This window comes from Aptenodytes forsteri, unplaced genomic scaffold, assembly GCF_000699145.1.
Source record: "Aptenodytes forsteri isolate BGI_AS27 unplaced genomic scaffold, ASM69914v1 Scaffold384, whole genome shotgun sequence".
In the NCBI taxonomy this organism is placed as follows: domain Eukaryota; kingdom Metazoa; phylum Chordata; class Aves; order Sphenisciformes; family Spheniscidae; genus Aptenodytes; species Aptenodytes forsteri.
In genome coordinates this window covers 1,576,748-1,596,568 of record NW_008794952.1, presented here as the reverse complement: position 1 = coordinate 1,596,568, position 19,821 = coordinate 1,576,748, and the positions used below count along the sequence as shown (strand labels likewise).

General features: G+C 40.0%; 1 protein-coding gene across 5 annotated transcripts in view; it reads left to right on the top strand.

Annotated features, from left to right (window-relative positions):
• Positions 1-19,821, top strand: part of USP45 (ubiquitin specific peptidase 45) — a 54,385-nt gene that overhangs the window by 15,759 nt on the left and 18,805 nt on the right. For all 5 annotated transcript variants that reach the window (XM_009275416.2, XM_009275418.2, XM_009275417.2 and 2 more), the window contains 3 exons: positions 4,378-4,523; positions 5,808-5,903; positions 7,932-8,062. In XM_009275416.2, coding sequence (XP_009273691.1) covers positions 4,378-4,523; positions 5,808-5,903; positions 7,932-8,062 — 373 coding nt within the window. The remainder of the gene's footprint in view (positions 1-4,377; positions 4,524-5,807; positions 5,904-7,931; positions 8,063-19,821) is intronic.

Here is a 19,821-nt window from a genome sequence, read left to right as displayed (position 1 = left end):
GTGAAGACCTTCAAGTGAAGTACCAGAGTTGTATTCAATAGAAAAGGCTTGACCTTGGAATAAAAGTGCATATTCCTGGAACCCTCATTTTTAATTAAAAAAAAAAAGTTGCATTGAAAAGATGAGCAAAAATGCTTACTCCTCCGGCTGAAAGAAAAATTGGATGTCATTTATCTTTTTGCTTGCATACCATCTGCACCCCCAGGCACAGCTCAGTTTCAGCAAGGGCGGTACAAAAGTCCATGAGCACTGCAAATGTTTGAAATACTGGCAAAACAAATGGATAGGAAACCTGTGATAAGTTTTCTGAACATCTTTTGCAAGAGGATGTGTCGGCACTGTGTGTGTTTGTACACCTGGTCTGGTGTCTTGCTCTGATTCATGGGCTGAATCATTGTCTATATTAACGTTGGGCTTAGGAATCTCAGTCACATACCCATGAGGCCGGTGCTGTGCAGCTGTGGGACAAAACAATGTTCCCTGCCTCCAGAGAGCTTACGAGACAAGACTATAGGTGAGCAGAAGTAGGTAAAAAAAAGCTGAAGAAAAGAGTGGTAAGACGAGAGCGCATTGCAAGCAAGAGCTGTAGGAGGGGAGCAGTCTGACTGCTGTGCTCTTCCTCTGGGTCTGGTGGGAAGGGGGATTGCTAGCATGGGGGAGAGCAGGGTGACGTCGGGAAGCTTTGCTGAACGCAAAGGCTGCACCTAAGCACAAATGCAGCTGTCTGAGAGCTGAACGAGTGAGCGCTGGAGGTGGACGTCGTGGTGGGACCAGAGGCAGGCACTGACCTGGTGCTGGGGAAGAGGTGGTCAGTAGGGTGTGATGAGTCTGATGGAGAGCAGGGCAGTGGGTCTTGGTAGAGTGCTCCAGTAGGGCGTCTCTGCAGCCAGATACGCTTTGTCGAGGGAAAAGGAAGTTGTGGTGGTCAAGGCACAACGTGGGTGAGAGTTTTCCCTGTGTGACTGGATTAGAAAGGCCACCCCTACAACAAAACTGCAGAAGGAGTCTGACAGAGAGGTGTAGTCCGAACATGTGAGCCCCGAAACAGTCACAGTCGGATATGCTGTCCCCGCTGTGGAGGGACAGGCCTGCCTGGGGCTGATGTCCACAGTGCCTGAGAAGGGCAGAGGGGTTGAGGGGCACCCTGTCAACATCAAAAAGATGTAGACAGGCCTGCCTGGGGCTGATGTCCACAGTGCCTGAGAAGGGCAGAGGGGTTGAGGGGCACCCTGTCAACATCAACAAAAGATGTAATAGTGAACTACAGACAGAAATCAATCTATGAATTTAATTACTTTTGTGCTTTTCACTTGCCTTGCTCTCGTTAACATTAACGAGGTCCTTTATAATAGGTATTACTGCACGCAGCCGGATGGCTTGGAGTACTTCTTTTCTCAAAACACTGTTTGGCCAGGAGCTGAAGGCCCTTGTGGGCAGCAGCAGATGACAGCCATTTTGATGGAATCCTTCTGCTGGGATCCTTGTTTTGTCTATACTGGCATAAAAGTCACTTTTCGTATCCAAAAGCACGCCTGTTAAAACATTACAGGATTGCAAGATTGTGTCGGCAAGAGTCCATGAAACAGTTCAGTGCAAATTCACTTTAAAAAATTACATATTACCCTTTTGATTAATAACATGCTTGTAGCCTTGGGTTAATCTTGCAGAAGGGCCCTCCAGCCCCAATCTGTAGAAGTATTAGCTATCACAGTCATTACCAGCATCTTCTATTAAGACTGACCAACTCTTCACATGTCATCTAAACATTCAGCTTCAGGCCTGTCTGTCATTTATCGCTGAACTGGGGACACTGAGCAGAGTTAAATTAAAAACTGCTGTCCCTCCTCTGGCTCTGTATATGTCCTAAAAATATCTGCGTGGAATAAGCGAGGCAGCAGATAATGTTTGTAATGGCAAAACAACACTTTTCTGTCAAGACTTTTTCACAGATACAAAAATCCTCGTAAAATGTCACGTGGATAGTGTTTGTAAAATCTATTAAAAAATCAAGAGGCAGTAATTAAAACCTTCTGAATGAAAGGAGGTTCCTAGACTTCAGTAACAACATACAGGCCTTTTCTTAATTTACTACTACTTCTCCTTATGCCTATACTAATCATCCAGCTTTGTGGCAATCGGATGTCTGGTTCTCATTTATTGTGTTTTATAATTGCGTATTCATCCAGCTCTTATCACAAAGCTGGATGTTTTGGCTTTGTTTTCCCTCCCTTAAATGATTTATATGTAAGGTTCAGCAAATGGAACCTTGCTACTTGTGTGAAGCTGCCATTTAACCATGAAGTGAAATGCTTTTATCGAGTTTGCCCTGCAGATATGGTCCGCTGTGGCAGTGCTGTCCATATTTGGTGGCTGTGCAAGGAGAGCCAGGTGGTGCTGCAAAGCATAGCACAGTGAAGCGTGGACAGATCTAGGTTTGACATTTGTCATCCTGTACTGCTAAAGGGAAGAGAAAAATCTGCTTTTCCATATGCTTATGCTTTAATTTTTGCCTGCAGTTTTGTCCAGATGGCCTTGTGAACATTGTTTACTTTAAGATGCTGTCCCAGATGTTTTTGAATGCCGATGGATAAATGCAACAACTGTGGTATACTAATACACAAATTATTTACACAATTTTGGCTTTTTTTTTTCTTCTTTTTTTTTCTTTTTAACTGTCTCTTCTCCCCAGCACTTCTCTGTATAGCATACTTTTCTGAGGGGAAGAAGTCTCCACTTACATGATTAAATTTCCGAGCACGAGCAGTGCCTTTGAGTTGCAGACACTTGGAGCTCCCATTCTCCTGCTACGATTCTTTTGGAGCTCTGCGTGGGTGGACGAGTCTCAGACCCTGTAGTGTGCCCCTTGTAAGCATGTCAATGAAAAGGTGTTGCTGCGCATAGCCCATAAAACTGTGACTGTTTCAGGGCGTGAGCAGCTCCCAAGCTATTTGTCATTCATTGCGTTGTCTGCTTTTTCAAGGAGAACTTGATCTCTTACTTTGCCCTTGTACCGTCTTAATTTTCCACGCCAGTGGAAAGGAGAATATTTTAAAGCTGTGTAAGCAGTATTACCAAGAACGTTTAAAAAATGTTTTTAAACAGCAAAGCACCTCTAACTGCGTTTTGACAAACTCAGATAGAATTTGGAAAAATAATTATGCCTTGATGGCACTATAGGGTGCAGACAGATTGTGTCAGAAGCTTGTTGCCAGATACAACAGATATTTTAATGACTTCTTTTTTATTTAGTTATATTTTTTCATCTTCTAAGCAAGAAACTACCTAGGAGTATACATAAAAGAACCTTTTGGCATGAGCATCTCATTAACGTTGAGCATCTCATTAACGTAAATAGTTCTGTTAGTTATTTCTCAAGAACACTTTAATGAGACTTCAATGTGAAACTCATTAGAACAAATATATGAATTCATATGTCAAGACAGAGATTGCAGCATCACAGTTCTTGACATCTATTAAGTCCATAACTCGTTTACATTGACATGCATTGTTAATCAATATTTAAGACACTGCAGATGTCAGTAATGTTCATATTTAGTCCTGCGACCATGACAATATGAAAGTTGCTAGTAGAATTCGAGGCTAAATATTGTTATCTCAAGTCTTTCGATTACCTCTAGGCTACAAGTTAATGACTGTCTAACTTTGCTGCCCCTCATCTGTTTAAATAATAAGGGAAAGCAGGAAATATGTGGACATTATACTGGTAGCATATTCCATTGCAGTTTTATCAAATTTTTGTTGGATAAAATTAAAACAACAGCACTGTATGCATTTGGGTTGTGTTAGCAATTCCCCAGGTTGTGACAAAGGCAGGTGGGTGGAGAAGCAAATGTAGCGTTTGGGGAAACTGATAACAACTCTGATTCGGCCGTTGACCGAGTTGTATAAGGCAATTCAAGCAAAGTGCGATAATTGATAAAGACTTGCAGCATTCAGGTGGTAACTTTCGGTTACCTCTCTTCAGATGCACCAAAAAGCAGCCTTTGTGTGGTGTTTCTAGTGTGTCTAATGAACGTATGTCTAAACCGCCTATTGTTAATAAACTAACAGAGCCAGTTTTACTTTATTTATTGCTTGGGAAATTGAAGAAGTTACAGTCTTACGGGACAATGTAATTGTTGTGGAAGATTTTGTTGGATATATGTAGTTGTTGGGGGGATTTTTTTCCCAGGGTTTTAACTGCTCACGTCTCTTTTTTTTTTTTTTTAAAGACTGGGTAAAGCAGTCTTTATAACTGCTTTAACCATCAAGGTATCTTTTCCTGTATGTTAAAAATGATAAACATAATCTATGGAAGGACCAAATTGATTAAACTCTGCAATTACATAGTAATGTTAATCTATAGTTTAATTATAGGTTCATCAAAAATCATACGACTCCGTGAAGAAAACAGTGAAACAAGTGAAATACTGAAAGGAAGAAGTTCTGGTAATGGTGCATCTGTTCCAGTCAAAGGAATAAATAATTTAGGAAATACGTGCTTTTTTAATGCTGTCATGCAGGTAAGATGGAAAAATCATACAGCTTTCTCTTCATAGATTTCAGAAATACTTAATCTGTATAAACTGTGGGCTTCAGAAAAGGTTGACTGTTACCAGCCTTCATTCCGCTTTCTGAAGGTCCTTTTCAAATTCTTTTCACTTCTTACTATCCAAGCAATATTTCCTGTTACAACAAAAAAGAATTCTTGGATCAGTAGCATTTTTCACAGTAATGAGACAAATGAAAATGTCAAGTGTTTTACACACTGCATATGTGTGTGGGTTGTACTCGAACATATGGTTTTATTTGTAGTTCGGCATTAGGCAGTCATGAGTAATGCACAGTATTTACCATGCTGGTGGGTGTGAAAAGTGGTACTTTATGCATAGTGTAAATGTCTGCACAGTGCATTGTGATGATTTTAAGCCCCTGCAATGGATGCAGTTATAAAAGTACTTTTATTGATTATGGTTTTTTTTCTGACCAGAATAAGAGGAATGAGCTATACTAATACACTTTTATTGATGTTGAGTGTACAACTAATCCAACATCCTCAGAAAAGCGGCAGCCTTAGTGGGTTTTATATTGGAACATCCTATTGCTTGTCAGTTGAGCAGAGATATCTGTATGTCTGCAGGCAGGAGTGAGAAAATGAGAGAAAACTGCTACAAAGGTGTTCTGAACTGGCACTCTTTACCTTGTGTTTATAGTGGTGATTACAAAACTCAGCAAACAAATAGTAAATTTGTAAGGAGTAGAACTACTGCTAACTGTTCTCTGTCCGTACTTAGGGCATGGCAGAAACTTAAGTGATCTGCAGTCAAAGTTAACGAAAAATAAAGAAAAAAAGCTGAGATATGTTGAGTTGGTTTCTCTCTTAAATTCAGAGAGGTAATGCTTTTCAGTGTGCCAGAGCCCTTGTGCTTCTTGGGGCACAATGAGGGGGACTGCAGAGTTTAAAAGAAAAAAAATGATTTCTGATACTAATGTCATCACCATAAAAAAAAAAAATAAAACGAACGAATCTTTGTTCAACAAAAATAACAAAGTTATTACTAGGAAACTATTTTGGAATTACAGAAACAGCAGTAGATACAATTTTAGAAACAGCCTGAGATCAATGATCTTGGCTCTTAGAAGGGTGATACCTGCTTTTCCTAGTGATCTGATTTAAATCTTAGTTGTACATTATGAAATGTATCTGATTTTGTCTATCCTTGAAACTAGAATTTATAACTAAAGAAAAATGTATAGTTGAAAGATCAGCATGTGTTTCTTGGGTTTATTTTTTTTTTTTCTTTAAGAACTTGGCACAGACTCATATACTAAATGAACTGATGTATGAGATGAAGGAGAAAGGAACAAAGTTAAAAATCTGTCATACTTCAGACTCCCAATTGGTAAGTATGCAGTGAGAAATACAGATTTGGGGAAATGTGGGAAGAAGCTGGAGGATGGGAAAGCGCATCTCCATTAAAGACACACTCTTACTCTCCCATTGCTTTTGCCTTTTAATTGTTTAGCCGGTTTATGATATCTGTGAACTCACTCCTTTTACAAACTAATTATTCAGCCCTGGAGGAGGAGGAGCAATAATCACTTCCTTTCACATTTTGTGACATTGAAGTAGCAAATAATGCCTGACCTTAAGAAAGAGTGACTGGCTTATTTTTGTTTCTTATTTCATTTCTTCAGTATGCATATATAATACAGGAAATAGTGTATTTGGCTCTAGAAAGTGTTCTTGAAATATTTTATTCCAGTCTGTCCCAGCCCTTCATTGATAAGGCTTGGGATTATTTATTATGTGCTTCACGTGCCAGAGGATTGAACTGAGAGAAGCAAAATTTCAGTGAGGACCAAATTTCTTGTCCTCGAGCTCATTGCAGGCATATGGGAAAGAGACTCCTGTGGTTATTACCAAAAGAATATGCTGCTGTTCCTAGTCATGTCTTAGAGACTTTTTTCTTTTTCCGCTGTTCGCTGGGAGCTTTCTGGTGGCAGTGAGGGTTGAGGGGTGGGATTCTGTTTCAGATACCTCTGAAACGATGAAGATTTCTGTATGTTGCTGTCGGTGATGTTCATAGCTTCTCCAGGCAAGAACAGTGTGAAATTCACTGCATTGCTTGTCTATATTTCCTCCAGTGGCAGTTCTGAGCAGCAACATGTTTCACTAAGTTATCCTGAGTCACAGCGGAGGTCTGGAGCTTGTTTGTGTCCGGAGGCTTAGAAAGCCAGTGGTACGTTGGCTTATGCTTGATGCGACACTTGCACAGCCATAAGGTTGAAAGATTTATTTTTTGTTTCGTGACAATGCTTACAATGTAAATAAGATCTTCGGAGCAAAGACTGTTTTCTGGTCTTTGTATGTCAACGCAGGATTAGAGGGCTGCAGCAGTCTAACTAATAGTAATGTAGAAACTCCCAGCTTCCTGCTTGGTAAAGGGCGTTTTTCCACCTTTTGATAGTGTATGTAATGCAAATACTTTATATTTGTGTGTTTCCATAGCGCCTATGTTTCGTGTGGATCTGCTTTCTGGATGAGGCAACCTCTCTAATTGTTTGTCCGGCAGTTGTAATCTGTTTTTGTGAGAGTCAGGCCAGCTAGTAGGAAGCATTGCAGTCATGTATGAGGCTGGGAGCGTGTTAGGGAGAGCTGGCGATCTGCGGCCGTTGAGACGCACGTGGCATGTAAGCAGTGCAGGAGTGTATCCTGCTCTAAGACTGGCTTGGGTGACTGCTGGCCGGCTCCTTCCAGCCTGGGGACCTGCTGGCTGGGGTGAATCTCACACCAGGAGGGGCTGTGTGGGATGCACCCCGTGCCTGTGCCCCGCCAACACGGCAGACCTGTGGGGTCTGCTGTCAGCCCCTGCTGAGAACCACTGCTGGTACCTTCCGGGCGCCTGGTTCCCGGAGGAACAGGGTGTGCTTCTGTGGCTGTCGGATGCGTGGAAATTTCGGTGTGCGGCTCACAGGTCAGAGAAGCTGGCCACCCCTTCCCTAAGGTTGAGTAGACGGAGTGCCACTGAGCTCCATCTTATGCTGGCCCACGGAGGAGGTTGCCCGCGTTGTCTCTCCAACTGAATTTCAGTGCACGTGGGAGTAAGAGTAAAGCAGGTAATAAAGGAGGTGGTCTGTTTTTGTGAGAATCAGACTGGCTCATCGACATGCCTGTTTCCAAAACTATTGGTTACCAACCGATTTGCTCAACAAGAATTATTTGGTTTTGCAGCTATTACTGCCTTAATAATAAGCTTTCTCTTCAACTATTTCAATCATGTAGTGACATCAACATTTTTAAAAAAAAAAGCAAAACACTCTAAGACTGAAAGTGACATTGTTTCTTTGTCACAAATGTACTAACTTGAAATAAGTCTTGTGTGTCATTAACTTTGAAATCTGATGTGCAATTTACCTTTTCTTTGAAGGATCCTTTGGTGGTAAATCTCTCCAGCCCGGGACCCTTGACTTCAGCGATGTTCTTGTTCCTTCACAGCATGAGGGAGGCTGGAAAAGGTCCTCTTTCTCCCAAAGTGCTGTTCAGCCAGCTTTGTCAAAAGTACGTATTGTCAGTATCTTTTACTTGTTTATTTTTAATTTCCAGTAATATGTTTCTAAGTGTGCCATGTCTCTTGTCCTTTCTAAGGTGCCATTAGATTTTTACTGGGCAGTCCAGAAAATGTCTTCTTCATGTTTTAAAGTTGCAGGGCTCCTTGTTGCGCTCCAGGGTTGTACCTGCTCTTCATGAAACGTATGGCCCAGTCCATAACCACTGACTTTCACTGGGCTTTGAACTGAGTGTGAGGAGGCAGAAGAGGGCATGGTAAAACTGAAGAAAATAGAATTACCTTTCAGGTTTTGTTGTATGTTAGCATAAAGCTGTGCTAATACTGCAAAGTGTATGTAGGTATTTTGAAAAAAAGGGTAAGCTTGTAAATGGGAAACCTCTGCTATGATGTCTGCCCTTGGCATCAATTCAAAATTAAAAAGGGTCTAACAAGTGAGGACTTGAAGCGGTACCGAAATGACATATGGCTCCAGATTGCAAAGAGCTTACAAGCCCTAAAGAAATTCTTGTTTCTTGACGTGGAAAACGTTTACAGTGGTGCTTTGTAGGTGCCTTCAATTATGATGCAAACAATCTTGCTTTTAAAAACACCTGTAGAAGACCTATTTAAAAGTTGATACAAATATTTAAATATTGGCTTTACAAGTAAAAGAAGCTGTAGAAGCAGAGTAACTGGAGGATGATATAGCTGAATCTCACATTTAGAATGATTAACAATGCATGTTAATTTATTTGCTGTGATATTATTGTGTGGAATTTTAAGCGTTTTGCAGCAAGAGTTCGGAGGAAAGTTGCAGCCTCCTACCATGGCGTTCCAGGGCAGCCTCACTGGGCAAGCATGGGTTTAAAATATGGTATAAAGAAACAAAAGCTTTTAAACTAGAGCAGGGACAATTTAATTCTGATAAAGAAATCAGTTATTACTTTTTCTTTATCCTCAAAATTCAACTTCAGAAACTTATTTTTTCTGTTGTACTTGACTTCCTTTTGATTCTTTTGAGCTGTAAAAGGAAATGTGTATACAGTGTCCTTACAGTGATTTTGAGTGAAAGAGCAGTATTCGCTGTTCAGCATTACCTACTTGGAAGAAGAATATATAGGGAAGAAAAATATGTTGTTTCCTCACTCCTCCTCCTGTTTTGGGCTGACTCAAAAATGTGATTTTAAGAACAAAATTTGGTCGAGAAATGGAAGGGAAATGATTAAATAGGAATAATAGTTTTTTCTCTGTAAGTGTTAAGGATAGAAGGGAAGAGATGTTGTAAAACATGTTTTGAAGCCCACCTTAGCAAACTCACTGTAAAATAATCACGATGCAGTGCACTTCAGATGGCATTATATTTTTGAAGTGATAGCTATTTTGTATCTGCTCTTGTATCTGCTCTGTGTGTGTGTGTGTGTGTGTGTGTGTGTGTGTGTGTGTGTGTGTGTGTGTGTGTGTGTGTGTGTGTGTGTGTGTGTGTGTGTGTGTGTGTGTGTGTGTGTGTGTGTGTGTGTGTGTGTGTGTGTGTGTGTGTGTGTGTGTGTGTGTGTGTGTGTGTGTGTGTGTGTGTTTGTATTTGTATAGTCATCAAGTGATGGCTATACAATATATCGGTATTAAATCTCAGATGTCTAGTTGTTCTTTTTTGTTGTTGTTTTTTGATCTTTAAGATGGGCATATACTTTAACTATCAGCTAAAATTGAAGCATATTTTAATGTGGGCAGCAGACTTTTGCTCTTTAGACGTGTATCTGTCAGCTTCTGCCATCTCTTGCCTTCATCCCTACTTCTTACTTTTGTTAGCCTTGCAGAACACAACTTAGATATAAATCCTTTACTAGCTCTAGTATCAATAATAAAAGTGTCAGCCACATCCTGTTAGCAAGAAATTAGGTGTTCTGGGGCAGTAAGTGGCTGCACAGGTATGACACAAGGTTTTGGTCTTTTGATTATTTTGTTGTTGATGGTTGCATAAGCAAGAAAGAAGAAAGGGAGAATTTCAGCAAATTCAGCAGTCTGCAGTGGTGGAAGTAGGAGAATGGGAAATCTTTATCTTCGTAAACTGAATACATTTACTATATATTAACTTAAACAGTATGAATGCAGTGTTCTGTCATGCCATTTTTACAAAGCCTTTTTTCATCTTTTCAAGTTGGCTTTCTACTCTTTAGCAAAGCTGAAATGAAAGAGAGAGCATGGCAAGACTGCAGGAGTCCCAGCTGGGAAGAAGTCTGTGTTGCTGCAGCATTCTCCGTAAACTGCTTTTTGAATCCTGCCAAGAAGTCGCGTTGATAAAGTAATCTTAAAGGCATGCACTACTTGTGGTCTTCACATGCATTAGCACAAACACTTTTTACTTAACAAGTGAAGTTCAGTGTCTTTCCTAAAGAGATGACAGGATGAATGTGTAAAAGGAAGAAATCCACTGTAAAAAAAAAGTTTGTATTTCAGAGAGATATGTCAGAGAAAGACAAGTCAGTTAACTACTAGGGAGAAGGGCATGGGGAAGGACTTCTAATAATAATACTTTGGTTTTATATATTTTACATAAAAGTTTGCTGACTCCAGTTGCAACCCTGTTTTGTTGGGTTTTTTTAATTTATTCTTTCCCCATCACAGATCTTGCTGTCTCAGTCCCAGTCTACAGTATATGACCATACCTTTCTTCAGTAAAGAATTGATGAAGCATATCGTGCAGATAGTATAGGATGTACTTGTCTATGATATCAAGAGTTGGACTCAGTGACCCAGGAATTATCTTCCCAGTCCCAGTCTCAGTCTTTACCGTAGCATTATTTTGAGTAGTTGCTCGTAGCTTGCAAAACAGGGACACGCACACTGAGTGGCCGTGCAGAATACAGACGTTTTACTTAATACTTAGTATAGTCACTTCCAAATCCTACTAGGCTTCTTACAAACGTGAATGGTTGAAATGCTGAAGCTGTCAGGAGGTGATGGTATGCCGCTCTTCTTTATATACTTAGATCTATCTGCTTGTCAGGACTGTTACAGTATGCTATCTAGCCAAAAAGTAACACAGCAATTTCCTAATAACATTTTGCTCATTTGTAGCAGAAGGCTGATCCTGTAAAAATGGTTACTTTTCCTTGATGACACAATTGGATTATATATATAAAAACACATATCATTTTTTATTAAATTGGTATTGATGAGTTTGGGTGGGTTTTTTGCTTTTCAATCTCCTAGCTGAATGGTGACGTATTTTCATGTTGGATCAGTTGATGCAAGATACAGTAAAAGTAGCTGAATAATTTAACACCTGACACTTGCCCTCATTTCCAGTTCAGTGCTGGAGTAACACTTCTGAATTTGATGTCCAGAGTTGCTTTTCTTGATGTCCTTGTAGGACTACAGGACTCCACCTGCTTCAGATGTTGCAGTATGAGTTTGAATGCTCACATTTGAACTGGGCAATAGGAGAACTGGGACACAGCCCTTTCAACTGCGAACTGCGTCTTTAAGAGTCTAGGGAGATCACGGCGTGAAGTTCATCATCTTGTGTATGAAAGGGTATTTGTGGTGCTTTTTTTATTAAATAACAAAAGAAAAAAATGATACTGAGTGTTAATTTTATCAAGTGGTGGGGTAGCCAGGTTGAAGAAGGGGAGAAGAAGAAAAGAAATGGATGAGTCTTTCTATAGCAACTGTTTACCGTCTGGTACTAATTCATCCACTGTTAATTTTGTTAGTGTTGCAGCTGTCAGATGTTTTGCGAGGACAGATTGTGAGCATAGCTACGGGGCCCTTCTGTTGGTTTTCCACTATGCTGAATATCAGGACTGCAGACTTCTGACTTATCTGGAGACTTAGTGACTAATGCAACACTGATGTATTAAGAGGACATAAATTTTATTTCTTTTATTTGTTATGATTGAATAATTTTATTAGTGGAAGAAAGCTTAGATTTGTGTAGCAAGTAAATGTTGCAGCATATAAGCGATGAGTCCAGAAAGTAGTTAGAGAATTTAGCTGCTTCAAACCTCCACCAAATAGTTATTTATAGGGGTGTTATATTGCTACATGAACATGCAGGAAAAAAATACTTGCCTAACGAAGATTTTATTGGTGGTCACAAAATAAACATAGGTCTTCTTTCCCCAAGGAGTATTCATTCTTCCTTCTCAGGTGCAGAAAGTAGAACTCAAGACAGAGGTTTATGTGGGGCAGACAGAACAGAGATCATAGGCAGTTAGTTTTGGAGGGAAACCTAAACATGCTTGGAGCATTCCACATTTATCACTTCTGAGAGGAAATGCTAAGGGAAACTGAGGGAATGTTGTACAAGATTTAAGGAGTGAAGGAAAGAGGATTTTTCTCATTAATTAGGAGTCTTTTTGAGCCTTTTCTTTTAAAATAATATTGCTGTAGAGAAAAATCTCTTTTCAGAAAAGATTTCCAACTTGCTTATTTTTCCTATTTGACTTTTACCATTTAAAGATAATAGTGGCAGAACACACAGTTGATGTTTCCTTAGCCAGTTGTGAGGGATTATTTTGGGTCCCTGTCATGCCTCCACCTGCCTTGCTAACGGTGCTGCGTCATGTTCAGGGGCTCTCTGACAGGGGAGATTGAATCTTCTCCACGCAGCAGCAGTTGAGAGATCGCATGTCTTTATTGCAATTAACTTTGTCAGAGTTTCCTTAATTTTAGGAACAAGTTAAGAAAGCTGGATGGATGAGGTTTAAGGGTGCAAAGTAGATTAAATGCATATAGAAGTAGTGTCCGTTGGCAGGAATCATCTGCACTTGTTCCTGAGTTTTGTGTTCACTTCTTCCACTCAGGAGGAAGACCTGTGCAGCATTTTGGACAACACAAGTATTTGCAATGTGTGTGGTATTGGTGAACTACGTAAGCAATGTTTGTAGATACAATGAAGGAGGAAAACAATAATTTCATTAGTTACAGTGGAGGTGTATCCTCAGTAGCAATGTTCAGGTTAACCAGAACAGAGCATTACAAGATAAAGCCAGTTTGGAGCTTTAGGGAGAGGTAGCAAAAATAGGAAACCTTCATGTCAAGAGGGACTTGAATATTGGGAGTTTGGACAGGAGAGGACGTGAAAAGGAGGCACGACAGCAAGAGAAGACAATAAATGATAGAAGATAAATTAGCTGTGCTTGTTTCACTGCCCTCATAAGAGTTCAAGGAGCTGTCTGTGGAACTGAAAGGCAACAGATTTAGAGCCAGGGGAAAAAAAAGTCTTTTTTTTTTTAACATTCTATAGAGCTAACCTGTGAAGCTTGCTGTCACAGAGCTCTGTTGAAAACATTAGCAGGACTTAAAGGAAGAAAGAAGAATTAGACGTCCATATAAAGAGAAAACTTTTTTATAGGGACACAAGACCTCATGCATAAAGGCCTTCACTTGGCTACCAGCTGGTAGTCAGGAAGAAATTTCCCCAGACAGGTATTTCCATTACTCGGGAAGAAGAGCCGTATTTTCCCTCTGATGGTCAAGTGGGAAATGGCTCCGTTGTAGCACGTCAGCTGTTATGTCCATTCAGAGCTACTTCTAACAAGTGCTTTTTGCTCATGTACCAGGGATCTGGTGCTTTGCCAGAAAGCGATGGTGCCTCATTTTCTCTTTTTGGGGAAGGTGAAGCAGAAAAAGATGAGAGAAGATGTGCTGGCTGACCAGCACGTCCAAAGGAGAGCCAAGTCTTGTCTATCCGTGCCATCAAGATAGGACAGGCATGCCTGTTGTTATTTATTAGAGTTACGTGTGGGGACGAGCCTGTGTTTGGTTGGGTTTTTTCCTACCAAGCACCTCGTGGTAGCAGAACTCTGCTGTCTGTGGGGCAGGTTTGAGTTAAGATTAATCATGGGGATTAATCATGCTGTAGGATTTTGCTCTGTTTTCTGTCATAGTGCCGCATATAACTTGGGATCACTAATGAGAACGACTGCTTTAGGAAGAACAAAACTTTTCATTCTAGCTATTCTATAATGACAGTGAATAGATATTTTATTGTATCACTGAGAAAGCTAATTCCTGTGAATTCTGGAAACTTTTATAAAATGGCCCTTCGCATGCTTTTTTGTAACTTTCATTGGTAACTGATCGGTCTTGAGAGATTAACATCATCCGCAGATAAGCAGAATTTCTTCTTTCAGGCTAACGTTAAGTAAACATTTTACTTTGCTTCTTTATAGGGTACTGCAGCATCAAAGGGGTTCCTCTGCATTTTACACTACTGGAAAAAATCAGATAGTATGTTCTGTTTTCTATTTCCAAGGACTTAATATTGTTTCTGAAGTTTTCCAAGGTATTAGGATATCTTCTGCTCAAAAACAGTAATTATTGAAAGGATGATTTTTGAGAGGATTTTTATTAGAGACAGTAAAGGTATGATGGTTCTGTGCAGTATGATTGAATGACTTAATTGTATCCCGATTTTGCTTTTGAAGGATAACTTAATTTCCCTTAAATGAATGTAAGATAGGAATTAAAAGTATTAATGCTTAGAGGACTGGGGTTTTTTTTCCTTTAAAATTCTATGTTATGATATAATTTTTGTAATTAAAACATTCTAGGAAGTAGATCATCAGGAAAAAGTATTTCTTTAACTGATAGTCAAGCAATTATAACTGGTCTCCAGATGAGTAACAAGAAGCTAGATAAGTAGTATGCATGTAGATGTCACAGTTGTCCTTCACCACTTATGGCCATTAGCAGGAGTTCAACCTGTTCTGTCATTATCCTGCTGACACTGTACAACAGGTTGTATCGTGTTGGCACTGGCTTCCATATGTCAGCACATCTGTGAGCGGTCAACTCAACCAACCATCTTCAAGTCCCCCACTTTTGCCAAGGATCTCGCTTGAAGCATATTTTCAAGGAGACGAGAGTGCACGTCTTTTAGTTGTCAGATTTCTGTGTATCAGCATGGATTAATCCCTTTTTTCCCCCCTAATACTGGTTTATAAGTGTAGGAAGTTTCCAGTAAACGCACTGTGTGGTGTGAAATTCCCTCCCTCCCTCCTCTTTTTTTATTGTTGTTTTTTGAGTTTCTTTTGTGGCTTCCCCCCAAAAACAAGTGCACTAATCTGAAATGTTATTCCACAGAACACCAGATATTTAGAATTATATACAACATTACATAGCATGCTACGTACATGAATGACAGATTAACTATATGTTAAGCAGTGTTACCAATGACATCATTTGTCAGCTGGGGTGAATGACTCAAACCTTACATAGTATCTTCACAGGTCACTTTCCCTGCCACTTCACTTTTAAAGTGGTAGCTGTTACATTCCCATCATCCTTGTTTCCATTGAAATTCAAGCATGTAGGTTTATGTGAGGCTGGAAGAGGATTTAGTACAAGCACAGAGAAGCCTAAATAATCTTGTCCTCGTAGGTGCACTGCGTGCTGGTAAAAGGAAAGACTAAGAGAAACGGAAAACTGCCATGGCCGAGTTCATTTTTCCCTCCTTTGATTTAAGCTAATAAAATGGCGTGGAACATACGGGTAAACTATTTTCCCTTGAAATATCATTTAGTAAATTAATTTTCATCTGAAATGATTATTCTGTGTTCATCAGTGGGAGGTTACACTGCAAACAATAAACAGTAATGAAAGGTATGTGTGGGGCTTTTTTCTGATTTTCATTGAAGATCCAGCTCTGGGGTGTGTCTACAATGAAAAAAACCTCCTGGAACAGTGATGGAGTTTTTGCTTGCTTCTTTGGCAAGTAATTATTAATTTTTCTTCCTTTTTACTATAATGTCTCTTGCATTGGCCCTGCTTCTGTGGCAAAAAAAAAAAAGGTAAATTCCTATTAGTACTGGGATCCAGGTTGTGTAAATGCAAGGTTTTGTTTTGTTTTCTCGCTATACGCTGGAGCTATTAATGTGCATATATTGAAGGAGATAGGCTGAATATGCCCATTGATTCTCACTGTCTCAGGAAAACAAGAAATTTCTCATAAATAAAACTAATGATAATACTGAAGCTAACTAAGTAGGTTTCTCAGCATTAAACTGATTTCAGCATCTGGGTTAAAAAAAAAAAAAGATTCTTTCAGATTCCTGGCCGTTCAATGAAAGAAACAATGAGAAAACTGTTTTAGCAAATTGAAAAGTGAAACTGTGCATGCATGTAAACGTGCACGCAGGTACATACGTTATTTATTTTTTTAATGTATATTGAGTGTTTTATTGGATCAGAAATAAAGGTTCGGTGCTTTTCAGAATGTATTTAGTTTTTACAATCATTAATTGGAAAAATAAAACATCTGATTTTAAATCTGATTTTAATCAAAGCAAAAAATCTCATTTTAATAATATTAAACCAAAATATTTAATTTTTAAGAGGAGCATTTCAAGTTTGAATTGATTTTTTTAAAATCTGAAATTAATTTTTTAGGTTGACCTGCACATGCAAAAAAAAATTTAGCTTTAAAAAGAACGCTAAAAAATATCTCCCACTCTGCTGATTCCAGATTTTATAGTAAGCCTCATAGCAGAGCAGCATCATTAAATAATTTTTAACGAGGGGTATTGTCAACTTTGTGTCAAAAAGTAGATACGAAGTACGAGTGTGAAAGTATCATATTTGTAAATGTGAACATGTTGTTTTGCATTTGCAGGTCCAGATTTATTCCACTTAATTTTAGGCACTGACCTTAGATGCCTCGTCACCTTAGATCCTTCTCCAGTTACATCCCAAAGCGCCTCCAGCGAGCAGTTCAAAACTGAGACCCTTATATCACTGTCCTGCCTGTAGCCCAGGGCTGCTGTGCCCTGGCTTGGCATCTTGACATCTTGCCCGGCTTTAAGTTTTACTGTTGTAGGCACGTTGCACGTCTGATGCGTTTTCTGATCGCCTTTAATTTCTCCTGTCCATGAGTGCAAATTTCTGAAGCAAACCTGAGCAGTTTAGTGTATGAGTGGGAAAGGAACCGCATCTTCAGGAACCCTAGAACAGCTGAAGAGCATGGCTGGGCAAGTAAGATTATTGTGCCTTGAGAAAATACTGATAGGTATTTACAGCTCGATGCGCTGGTTAGCCAGAGCATGCAATCTGAGGCTGAAAAGGAAAACTGGCTCAACATGCGCTTAATAGAATTGAGTAACCCAGTAAGTGGTTGGTTTTTCTGGCTGCTCTGCCAGTTTGCTAAAATTCCTGTTTGAGCCCTGCTCAGCCAGTTGTCTCCTGTGCTAGATTTTGGAAGGGTTGCACGTGGCTATGCCTGCTTGTGCTCTTCCCAGTGTGCAGCGAGAGCCACAGCTGCCATTTGGTGGCATTACTGGAAATGCAAAAAACCCCACCCTTTCCAATCCCATTTTAGATGAATTGGTCCAAGACTTTAATTAAAGATCTAAAGGGTGACTTGTCTGGAAAGACAGGCATAGTTTGGCCAGTTACAGCCAATGTGAATAGGAGTATGTTAATAGTGAATATTTACATGGTCTCATTTGGGGTTGCAAGAAGCTGGACATCTGAATTGTTTACGAGAAACCTTCTAGCTATGGTTATCTTAGTAAGGATAACCCCTTCAGGATCTATCCACATAGTCACAAGTGTATTTTGTAATTTCTATGTAATCTGTGCCGGCAAAATATGATTTTTAGAGTATGTTGAGATGCTGTGAGTAGTACCAAAGGGATCTCCAGTTTTTGCATAGCAGTGATTGAGACGACTGAATGCCTGGCTTATGAACAGATGCAACATTACCCCTGTGCAGTTGACTAAAACATCACAGGTGTAAATGGTAGCGTAGCCTGAAACAGCGGTTTTTCCTCTTCTGGTTTATGAGGCTCATGTGGATGCTGCTGGTGGTCTTTTTACGAGAATTGCCTTTCCCGTGGAGCCCTTGGTTTTTGTTTGTCCTGCATAGTGAAGCGTAACGGTACAAACTCAGCCAGCGCCAGCGTCCCTTCTGCGTCCTTGGGCTGACTCGCAAGCTGGCTTGTCTCTGCTGGTGCTGTGGCCAGACACCACGGAGGAGGACAGCCCGAAGGGCGCTGTAGTCTGAGAGGGCAAGGGCGACACCAGATGTGTATTTTCCAAGGCATGTAGACCCTTTCCTTCAAGCCTTTTAGTTTCAGAGAGAAAAAGTTTGGAAGTACGCAGATGCTTTTTTTTTTTTAAGAAGCTGTTGTAGTCTTTGGTGACTTAGATCTCTGTTTAACCTGAGTAGTCAGTATGTTCTAGAAGGTGGGCTTGTAATCTGGGGATTTCAGTCATTCAGTATCGCACATCCAAAAGGTAGTGATGTTATTATTTGTGCAGAAGCAGTATCTTTTTCCGTTGCAGCTCTAATGCTTTTTAGCTCATTGGGGATCTCAAAACTAAAGCAAAACAAAAAAAACCCCTCCTTCATTCAACTTTATTGTAAAAAGGATGGCTGTGGCACGCGGTTATACAAGAAGTGCTTATCACTCACCCCACAAACAATCACAGCTGGGGAGCTGCAGCCTCGTGGCTTTCTCCTGCAGGCCACTTCACGCGCTCAGCCCGAGATGCTGCTCGCCGCCGTTCTGGGGTTGGCCAGGGAAATCCCCGTGGGGGGCTGCCGTGCAGGAACCGGTTCTGGTGGGCTCGGGGCTGGCGTATGTGCCACCCGTGCTTACAGATGTGGCACGGAAATGAGACTTTGAAAGATTTTACCAAGGGTTGTAAAGTTCTGATGGGATGGACCACACTATCCCCTGTCTTCTAAACCTGATTAGCATGAGCAAAGAGCATGGTATCAGGATTTTCTTTTTAATGTTGGCTATTCAGATTAGTAAAGTAAATTAGCGGTGACAGGAAATGTAGCAATATTAAATCACAGTAACAGTATGGATACTTTATGATCCTCCATGGGTTGTCCAGATAACTTTTTTTTGGTGCACTCAGGAATTGAAAAAAAGCTAAAATTTGTAACGTTTATATATTCGATATGCAGTGGGAGCCAAATACTTGATATACTTGGCTGTTACGAGGGTGAATCAGGAAGGTTCCTTTGAATTAGTGCAGAAGACTTGTGAAATTTCAACCTCTGTCAGCTCAGATTTTTTTTTGCTCTCAAAACCAGTTGGGTATACAACTCCCATAAGCAGCTCTGGGGGGGAAAAATCAGACAATGTGTAGCCAATTACCTGCTTTTGTAGACCTGATAGCTTTTGGAATCTGGATTCAGATGTATTGTCTGAATCGAAACAACTGTGAAGAGATTGTGTCATCGGTTCGGGGCTCTTCCCATTTTAGGTATGAAGATGCGTTTCATTTGCTTTTGGTAATAGTATATGCTTTAATATGAATTTCAGCCGTGAAGTATTGCAGTTTGTTAGACTGTAGAACCAGAGTTTGGATGTGGATATGATGTGAGTTGATAATTCACAATGCTAAAAGGTCCTTTTAAAACTTTGTAAGAGTAACTCTTACCTGATAACGGAAGAGTGATTAACTCTTCTACCAAAAAACCCCACCCCAAACCCTGGCTTTTCTCATTAGCAATGCTCTTAGAATGGAAGTCCTATGTTTAGAGCATTTACCTCCAATATCTGTAATATTAATTGAAGAAATGTAGCGTAAATAAAAGACTAATTGAATGCAATGTAAATTACATATATCAGGATATCATATTATTACAATTTTCTCTTATGTTTTCTTAATAGCATTTGAAATCCATATGCTTATGTGATGCTACTTATTTTTAGCATGTTTGCCATCTTACTCATTGACTGTTCACTCAGTTCAGTAAGCTGCAGATTACTGGATTGATTGACTGTGGAGCCATTCAGAAGAGATGGTT